Here is a 10,444-nt window from a genome sequence, read left to right as displayed (position 1 = left end):
TCTCTTCTTAAAAATCCCTTGAGGTGCCTGGCTGGCTCAGTCAGAAGAATATGCAACTCTTGATCTCGGGGTAATGGGTTCAAGCCTCACATTGGGCTTAGAGACTATGTAAATAAATAAATAGGTAAACTTAAAAAAAATCCCTTACTAGGCAATTACTCTGTGCACCTGTTATGTATTTTCACAATATAAATCAATAGATCAAACAAAACATGGTTGCACATCTCTGACTCTAAAGGTGTGGTGTCTGTATGTTGTAGCAAAGTGTTAACTTTTTCAGTATTTTAATAATGTAGAAGAGTTGAATGTATTTCTGCTACTCGGTTATGTTTTAGACAAGGTTTATAAACCTGTTAGGAGAGTACCTGCAAAATTTTCACTATTGTAATAGACTTATTTTAGTGACAGAAAATATAAACTCATTTTGGGAAAATGCCTTCTTCCTAAATTATCATTAATAACATATTTGTAAAATAAAAGTTCCCAGGCTGTCAGTTCACAAAAATTGTTTTTCCGTAAAAAAAATTGGTCTCTATTATTTATTACATATGTATTTCACTTATCATTGTCAATTGCTCATTACCTATACATATATATATATATGGATGCATGTGTACACACATATACATTCATTTTTGGAATGTGACTGAAGACCATTTTAATTTTAAAATAAACATAACACTCATTGAAAACTGGATAAAAACCTTCTAATAAAATCTTAATTTAAAACAAATATTCATCAAGTCTTTATTTTTTAGCATTGTACAAATTCGTTCTCCCTTTTAAAATCTACAGTGCTCATTCAGTTATACACCAAATAACAGAATTGAGGACAGGTAGCCTGACTATCTTTTTGAGAGATGCTTTAATTGTTCTGCTTCTAGATACACTAAGTTGCTGGCCACCTTCTTCTTCGCCGCACCCCTCCCCCCACCCCCCACCCCCGCCTTAATTTTTCTGAGAAGGGCAAAGCATCCTTGAAGACTTGCTATTTTCATAACCAGAGACTTTTGTATTTATGGAAAACCTAAACACCAGAGAAAGCCCACAAAATAACAGTCATTTCAAACCAAAGACAATGCATTTTTTCTCATTTATTCAAATTCACTGCAGGAAGTAAACACTAAAAGATTAAAAAACAAAACAAAAAATTCACACTGCAGTATGTACAGTTTCATGACATCACATGAAGAAATTAAATTTCTAATAAAAATGACAAATTATATTACTAAGCAGATTGCATCAAAATTGGTTGTGTAAACCCCAGAATTCATATCATGAATGGTAATGTGCCTGTATTCCAGTATACTGGAACACTCTTGGTATAATGTTACATTTCCAATGGGATTAAAAAATTCATGAAAGTAGTTGTCTGAACTCTTTATGTTGAAAAGTGGTTGACTTGATTTTAAAAAGTTTTAAGACCCTTGGATTCAAAGCACATTCTTTCACAAAGCTTAAACCACAGAAGTCATGTCCGGAAATGGAATACTGTCCTGTTGGGACGGACATCTGATCTGACTTGTTAAGACATTTTGCCAAATGCACAGACGCACAGGGTCCCCCATGCACTTTTCATGCAGCAGGTAATCACAACTTAAATAAAGGGTTTATTCTATACATTTGTCCAGACTTGCAACTGTATACACACATGCACAATTTTTAAGCCTGTCTGATTATATTTACACTTATACATGGAATATACAGAAACCAAAGAGATTAAAAGGCTTTTCTGTTGCATTAGAACAATACAAAATATGTATTTTTCATTAAGGAAATCACTATTTACATCACCTTTAAAAACTGATTTTAACATCTTCATGTAACAAGTCAATATATATATATATACATATTATATATATATATATATATATAAAATATATATTCTCACCAGTTTACTCTTCTGTAAGATGTACCAGAGAATAAACAGGTAATGCTACCTTACTGATGCCAATGAGAGCTGTAGTACCCTTTCACAAATGACTTCATTAAGAAGAAATTGTCTAGATATCTAAAATAGTCCTTGAAAACGTGTGTATGTGCATCCTTATATCTACATATGCATAAACAAAGTGGATATGGATGTATGCCCTTTCTCACCACTCTTCTTTAAAATCACCCTAAACTCAAATTGGGGACATTCTCCAGTACATCAGAACATCATTCTTGTGGTCATGTTTACCTACGTATTATATACCCTCATCCCTTTAACTGTTAATAATGATAACAAAACCAACCAACCAAAGAAACAAACAAAAATGTAGCAATGCTGGCCCTTGATGTCCTTTTCCTTGACCTAAATTTCACTCCTTTGTAAAAGCCTCTTTTCCCCTAATCAAAAGGGAATACCAACAATTTTTCTAACCTACCTCTAAGGCTCCAGACTTTTCATAATGGCAGGAAAAAAATGACTTGCTTAAAAGCTCATTTATATTGTCACAAGATTGTCACAGAGTAAATATGGGATGGAGTAGAATATATTCACTGGCCAGTGGAATTTCCATTTCAGAATAAGCATATGCCTTCATCTCTCCATGATGTAGCATAATATTCACTCTTGACTACTGTTTTATAATATATCCAGTACCTATTTACAAATCATTTTGAGAAAAAATAATCACTTAGGGTTTTGGATCATATTAGGAAATAACGCCCATTTTTAATATAAAAATCTTAGAAACAACTTCAAGTAGAACAACTTCAAATAGATATCCTTCTAATTAATAGTTGATTATGTAATGATTTTTTGATAGGTCAGTTGCAAACCTGGTTCACTTTTAAAAACAAAAATATCTAGTGAATGAATGGTGGACTGTAAAAACTGCACTTAAACATATGGATTCGTTTCAAGATCAAAACCCCATGTGGCTCAATAGTAAGTTCTTCCAAGATAACACCCGTGTTTACTTTTAATTACTATTTTAAAATAATAGATCCAATGGAGTGGTTGTGTACAACTCCTGTCACGCCATGCCTTTTCTACTTTTCTGTTAGTCAATCTGAGTTTAGTGCCATTCGTGGGTTTGAAGTAAGTATTTTCACCTTTGTCAGCAATGTTCTTAGGACAATGATTTTAATAGAAATTAAGGATGTATTCAGGAGAAGTGTCCAAACCATCCTGGAATCACCTGAGTTTGGTAAGTGGCCCTGTTATTCCATCCCTAAGGCTAATTAAGTAGATGTTACTCATTAGAACACATAAATAATCACAGATTTTCCTGAGATGTTGAGCCAGATATGAAAGTTGTCCCCTCCACCCAATTTTTTTTTGTCATAAAAAGTATTCTGAACCCGATTTCCAAAGACATAACGGTTATATATGAACTACAATATTGCAAATTTTGGGTTGATGTATAACTGTACTGGGGAAAATATAGGCATCAAATAGGGTTTTTTTTTTTTTTTTTTTGGTTTTTTGTTTTTTTTACAATCCTGTGTTCTGAGAAAAGTCATAAGCAATGGTTCTCAAACTTCAACATGCAGAAGAAACATCTGGGGAGTGTGTTAAGATGCAGATGGGAGATTCCCAGGTCCACTTAGCACAGATTGCTGTTCTGTAGATCTGAGATGCCGTCTAGGAATCTGCATTTTAAAACAAGTGCTCCAGATGATTCGAATGCAGGTGGTCTGAGTCCAGCTTTTAAGAAACCCTGGTCATAAGACTCACAGGTACCACAGAAATGGTGAGAAGTAAGTTTTACAAGAGATGGTGAAAATTGTCCAAAGAAAAGCCATTTTGCTTCTGTTAAAAACAACTTCTTAAATATTCAACTATTCAGGAAACCACCTGAAGATAAATGTTAACTTCCTAATTCTGTAAAAGGAGGAATATTAATTTAGTAAAGTAGTTAAAATACAAAAATGGAAATCTGCCTTTTTTTTTTGTTTTTAAGGATCTATCAAACTTCCATCAGTTGTAATCAATTTTTACTAAGTAGTACAAGGTTTAAAGAATTAGGTATTGAAAAGGACTGGGGTGGGGTAGACACATTGGGAACCACAAAACCCCTTCCAAGAGTTAAAAATAATTTTTTTTTAGCAAAAGTGAAAAATGTAAGCATATTTTTTCTATTTTATTTTTGAATCGGATAATGAGAAGTGAATTAGGTTTTTTTATTCAATAATTAACATTTAAAGAGTTATTTAACAATTTGGACTTAAAAACACATGTGTTATGTAGACTGACTTCTGCAAAGCAAAATAAAGTACCCTAATAAAGGCAGTAAAATGCATTAATCCACTATGGATGGAGATTTACATTTTCATTTATGCCTATTATTTGTGATTATAAAAGAATTTCATTCATAGGCTACTCACAGTTGTTGTCTGATGCATACAGAGTGTTAAACAACCAATTGCTAGTTCAGTAGTTTCCTCATGGCATCTAACGTAAAGCAAAAAGTAGTATGCATATTTAAACATCACCAGTAACCAATACTTTTCAAAATGAAAAAAGTTTCAATTATACCATGCTTTTCTCAAATCATGCTCTTATTTATACAGATCTCAAGTTCACACTAATTAGTTTTAAAAAGATCCAAAGCTGGATGGCAGGTACATTTTATTCTGATTCTTTTTTTATTGTTAGCACGTTTCCCAGAAGTCCATAAACTTCTCCATTTGCGCTGTGTGGGCGAGAGGCATTACTTCCCATATGGCTATTGTAAGGGCTTCTGAGATTAAAGAAAGAAGCTTTAGTTTCTGCAGCAGGAAGTAACTCTTCTTTGATTGTAACCTGTGAGACGCTTTCAGCAGATGAGGGCTCCCTCCAAATGTCCTTGTCCTGTGTTTCTCGACTGGTAACAGAACTGCCTCCCTTCTGAAGCATGTAATACAGTATTGGGTTAGTTTTGGTCAGTCTGGGACAGTCTTTTTCATACTCATTCTTATCTGCATCTGTGATAACCCACTTAATGGGTCCCTTCTCACTGGTCATGGAACACCCATTCGAAAGCCCAGATTCTGGTCTAGACCCTGCACAGCCCATGTGCTCGGGAAAAGAAGGGCTCATGGGAGTTTTTACTCCCCCTGGGTATGGAAATGTCCTGCTATCCATGCAACTGCTCGGCTGAGGGGAGCTGTACATCAGTCCATTTAAAGAAGAAATGCTGAATTCAGGCTTGCTGTTGGTCACAGTATTTTTGTGTCCTTTCTTTTTACTCTCGACAACAGAGTTACTCCTGTGCTGGGACAAATCTCTTACACAGTTTTCTGAGAGAAGCAGCTGTTTCAGAACATTGAAGCTTTTGCTCTCTCTGGCCCAACTCCTATGTTCACCATCGCTGGCTGAACCATGGCTGGCAGGATATTTAAATTCAAGATCACTTTTGTTAAATTTCAGCTCTTGCTGGTTAAGCAAGGACCCATACAACACTTCTGAAGCACTGTGACTGTTTGCAGCATCGACTATATTATTTTTCATCTTTTTAAACGGATTTTCTAAAGGCTCCGTGTAAAGCTTCCTTTTCTTAGGAACCATGCAAAGATTCTTTGATTCTAGAAGTGTCAGTTCACTATTTCTGTGACTATTGTCCAGATCATCTGCCAGGTAACTCTCTTGGTTCTGTCTTAGCAATCGACTTAACAGACCATTCTTTGAGAAAGAAAAATCCTGAGGTGAAACGGGCTCCGATTTAAAGTCCTCGGGCACTGGTAAGGCAGCTGTGCTTCTCTGCACGGGAGGAGCCATACCTAAGAACGGGGCACCCTTGGCGTCGTGGCTCAAGTGCACATTTGTATTATGAATATGTAAGTCATCGCAAGGCTCAGATTTTATTTTTACCATCAGTATTTGTTCATTTAAAGCTCTATCTGTGTGTTCCTGAGTGCTTTCATCTCTTAAAGGAATTTTCTCTTTCTTTTCACTCCTCCCTTTGTTGGGGTTTCCCAGGAGCAACTGGAGGACAGTGCGCCTTTCAAGCAGATTTTCTATTTCAGAACCAGAAAGTCCTGATTCGGGACCTGTTGCTGGACTGCTAAATGCCTTATTTTCTTCAACCGCATTTGTTTTATTTGAGAGCAGAGGACTATTTAATCTGTCAACCATGCCTACAGGTTTATCTGTGTTTACACTTAGCAGCTGCTTACTAGGTCTCTGCTCGTCTCCTGCTGCGGAAGACTGCATTCCACACTGAGCTAAATTTTGTAACAGTTTACTGGCACTGAAAGTTGCAGAGTTTTGTGCACCTTCATTTTGGACTGGTTTCTCTCCTTGCGATTCTTTGCTTTTCGTAAGGTCCATCAAGTGGTTAGATGCAGTATTTGCTGGCTTTTCAGGTTGAGAGCTGCAGGCATATGGTGGGGAGTTCCATTTGATGACCAGAGAGTGTTGGGAAAGGTTGATGGGAGACTCTGCTTTTGAGGATCCCAGTAATGGAGGAGTGCTCACTGGGGTAGTCCTGTTTGTACTGGGGCTTTCTATTACAGAAGTCCTCGTGTAATTCTGTGAACCGAACTTCGTCACATCACTGTGTACTTCCTGAGGACTGCTGTTTCTTTCGACGCTTTCTTCATTCTTATGGCCAAGGAGCAATTGAAGAAGTGTTACTTTCTGGTGCGAATTTAGCTTGGAATTCTTTGAGGTATCTTGATCTTCTTTGAGATCGACACTGGGGACTTTGGGATCCCAAGTGTTTAGCAAGGACTGAGTTAAATTATCTAGAGAAACAGGCTGGTCGGGTTCTGGTTTCTCAATTCGATGTTTGCAGGACAAGTCTATGGGAACACAGTTGGAATAAGAACTTTCATCGCCACTGCTATCATCTGTAAAACTAGGATTGTTATCTGAGTACTCATCAATGGTTGTAGGTGTACTGCTATCCTCAAAAATGCTTCCTCTCTCACTATGATTATGTCCGTTCATTGGCTTTGGTATGGTCTGGCTTTTAAGAAGATGTAAAAGCAAACTATTACTAGCAGCTTGTTTTATACTGTTTCTTTCCAGTGAGTTCTTATAGCCTGCATTTTTGGGGGAAGAGGGAACACCCACTGGATTCTGAAACGTGGCATTCTTGCTAGCCATTAGTTTGCTTGATGATGTTCTTGCCTGACCATTGAGATGGCTTGACATTCCTTTTGAGAGCTGGAAACTGCCAACATCCTTCTGGCCATTTTCCTGCAATCTGGCCATCGCAGCAAGTCTCTCACTCGCCGCCTGACTGGCGTTTTGTGTTTTTAAAGCATGTTCTCGAGAATACTGCTGCAAATGGGCTTCACTCGAAAGGAGTAATGCTAACTGGCTGCAAGCAACACTAGGTTTGGGGGAAGTGGCAGGACTAGCCCTTTTTTCCACCATGCTTGCAACCGCCTGCAATCTTGCAGCACACGACAAGGGTTCGCTCATGACCTTTGTCCCACTTTGTCCAACACGATGCGGTGACTCTGGGAACCGATCTCTGATGAGGTTCTTAGTTACGTCAGGAAGACTGGTATCAGGCTTTTGATCTTTAGCTTTACTTTTCTTCAACAAAGTTTTTAAGTGACTTGACGCAACACCGTAGCACCTTAAATCTTTTTCCACTTTTAAGGAGTCATGACTGAGGGCATATCCTTGCTCCTTGAGGCTCTGCCTAATTTGTTGCGACAGAGCAACGGTCTGCAGCCTAGAGCTGAATGACTGAAGCAAAGAGGCCAGTAATGTGCTATCTTGTTTGCCTTTAGGCACATTGTCAACCATGCCAGCTAGCAAAGCTTCCTTCTTTACGTTTAAATTTACGATGGAATCAGACAGCCTCTTCCGCTTCGCTGCGTTCCAGTCCTCAGAAGACTGCAAGAGCCTGGCTTTTTTGAGATGCAACATGCCAGATCCCTGATGTGAATGTGTATTGAGAACGGGCCCATTACTTTGACAGGTGGGAAATGCACTGCCAGAAATGTTAAAGTTCTGATCGTCTTCATTATGCCCGGCAGACTTTTTGTCAACGGCAGTCCCTGATCCCTCTGCTGCCTGATGCATTAGTAATCCTTCTAGGTAAGTTAAAACAATAGAATCCTGGTGCACATCAGAGCCAAGCTCTTCTCCATGAGTCATGTTCAATAGAAGTGTTCACAAGGGCTTGGTTTCTAGTCACGCTGAAGAATGGTTTTCTGTGGGGGAGTGAGATGTAACTTTAATAAGTGGGCGTCAGTTTATCACCTTCCATGGTAATTAGACAGAGATGCACTGTTTCACTCCAACCAGGATTTCTTTTGGCAATGACAAGAAAAAAAGCAGGCAAACTCCAAAGCAGTAGGACCACAGAGCAGATCAACTCCTAAGCAAGAAGAAGCAGAAGAATTCCTTAACACGTAGGTCTACAGAAGCAAGCAGACAGACTCCTTAGTGAATGCACTGCTCCTTCTTCATCTTGCTTCCAATTAAATGCAAATATCAGTGCTCTAAAAAATAAATAAATACATAAAAAAGTTAGGAAGGGACAGAGCTAGAATTATGCTATGATACCTATAAGCAAAACAATCAAATATGTGTAAGTTTCTGCATATATGTGTGTGTGTACATAAACATAATACACATACATATGTATGAGTTACAGTCACTTCTTTAGTAATATATTTTGCCATTCCTATTAGATCGGAAATCTCCACTGGAAAGCCTATAAATTAATCCATATTGTTAAAATGATCAAATCATTTAGAGAAAGCACTTAGGTGTTACAGGACTGTCTTCCGAAGAGCACAAAGTTTCTGAATTTTCATGAGCACTTTTCTGCAAAGTAATATGAAGCTAAGTCTCTTTTATAGTAAGGGAGCCAGAATTTGCTCTCTGACGTGCCTGGGAGCTTATGAAGGAACAAAAGCAGCAGTCCAGGAGAAAACAAGAAAAGAGACAAACATGACATGAACCCCTCTGATAAGCTGGATGTGGAGGTGAGGACTGAAGAGAGATGCACTTCTGACATCATCCTTGAAACATCACACATTCCACAAGTGATCTGTAGATCTTCTGTTTTCAAAGAAATGGAAGCACTAACAAATACAAGTATTTTGTGGGCCTATGCAAACTATGACAGTCTTAGTCATATTCATAAACATTTAAGTGTAATCACAAACTTATTCACCCGTAATTTTTACCATGACTTATTAAAAACAGAAGAGATGGATTCTCTAGATGCTCATCAAGTGTATCCGAGGTTTAATGTTTGTTTTGAAATCTTTACTCGTTTGCTTTATGTAGAAATTTTAATGTGAGGTCCATTCTGAGCACAGGCAGAACATAGGTTGTGGGTGAACCTGTAACTCCCAAGTTCCTAGGATGTTCCTAATATAAAGTACTTTTCTCCCCACGCATGCTATCTCTTTTTGTGTGGCTTTGCTATTACTGAGTATAAATAAATTAAAATACTGTATGTGATTTGACACAATTTTGTAAGATTTTAAAATAAAAATCATTAATTTAGAAAAACGTGTTAAGGTACTTGTACCTACTTTTAGTTTAGAAAATGTGGTTACTCTAAGATGTATAAGTATAACTATGTGTATACAATAGGCTATCACAGCATCCTGTTGAAAAATGGGCAGGAAATGAATTTAGAATAGATTTGAAGGGAAGATAATTGACTTCTTCCAGAAAATTCTAAGTCAACGTGGTTGTTTTTCATTAATTTCTTTGGAAAGAAATTCTACAAATAGCACCATTACATGAAACGGTGAGGAAAGAACTTCTTAGAGAAACCTGCTTTTTAATAAGATGACTCTGTAAATGAAAGATTGTATTTCCTATGACACTGCTTCAGGCGGCACTCAGCCACAACACCTACCATCATTCTAGCAAAAAATGAAATGCTGAAGAAATTAGGAACTCTGAGACTACTTAAGGCCTGAATTCACTCAGACTCTGCTATTAAAAACTCTTCAGGGAATCCAGTGAGCCAAATCTCTTCAGAAAACTTCCTTTTCTTTCCTTTCAATAACTGAAGCAGGAGAAATCGTTACATTTTATTAATATTTAAGTCAATTTATAAATAACAAAGCAAGAACGAAGAGATAATAAAAAACAAATCCATTATAATTTTAAATAAGAATTTACACATAGCCAACCCATTCTTAATTCCGTATCTTCCTGGTTTTGAAAGACAACATATCCATATGGGCAACTGACAGCTTGTTAACTGTCATGCATGAACTTGGAAATATCTTGTAAACATCAATTCCAGATTGCAAATACATGTCTAAGAGGCGGGCGTTATCACTTCTGGGTCTGCTCTCTGTACCTGTATAAATCAAAATGTGTTACTTTGGAAAACTTCGGTAGCTCATAATTATGCTGAAGAGAGGACAGACATCTTCCTTGTTCCATAAACTGCAAAATATGTATTTTATTTTTAGATTTTCTAATGCCAATTACAACGATTAATCAATGGATTATCTCATTTCCACGTCATCTATTTTCTTCTAATCTCTTTTCTTACATACCAGCCTTCAATAACTGTCCACTTATGAACCATTT

The 10,444-nt window shown here is 37.2% G+C and overlaps 1 protein-coding gene across 3 annotated transcripts in view; it reads right to left on the bottom strand.

The window, feature by feature from the left end:
• Nucleotides 1-1,074: 1,074 nt before the first annotated feature.
• NRIP1 (nuclear receptor interacting protein 1) overlaps nt 1,075-10,444 on the bottom strand; it is a 98,486-nt gene continuing 89,116 nt past the window's right edge. For all 3 annotated transcript variants that reach the window (XM_042954997.1, XM_042954998.1, XM_042954999.1), the window contains one exon: nt 1,075-8,376. In XM_042954997.1, the coding sequence (XP_042810931.1) occupies nt 4,562-8,029 (3,468 nt within the window). In that variant the 5' untranslated portion in view covers nt 8,030-8,376 and the 3' untranslated portion in view covers nt 1,075-4,561. The remainder of the gene's footprint in view (nt 8,377-10,444) is intronic.

This window comes from Panthera leo, chromosome C2 (assembly GCF_018350215.1).
Source record: "Panthera leo isolate Ple1 chromosome C2, P.leo_Ple1_pat1.1, whole genome shotgun sequence".
In the NCBI taxonomy this organism is placed as follows: Eukaryota; Metazoa; Chordata; class Mammalia; order Carnivora; family Felidae; genus Panthera; species Panthera leo.
This window is presented reverse-complemented; position numbering and strand designations above follow the sequence as displayed.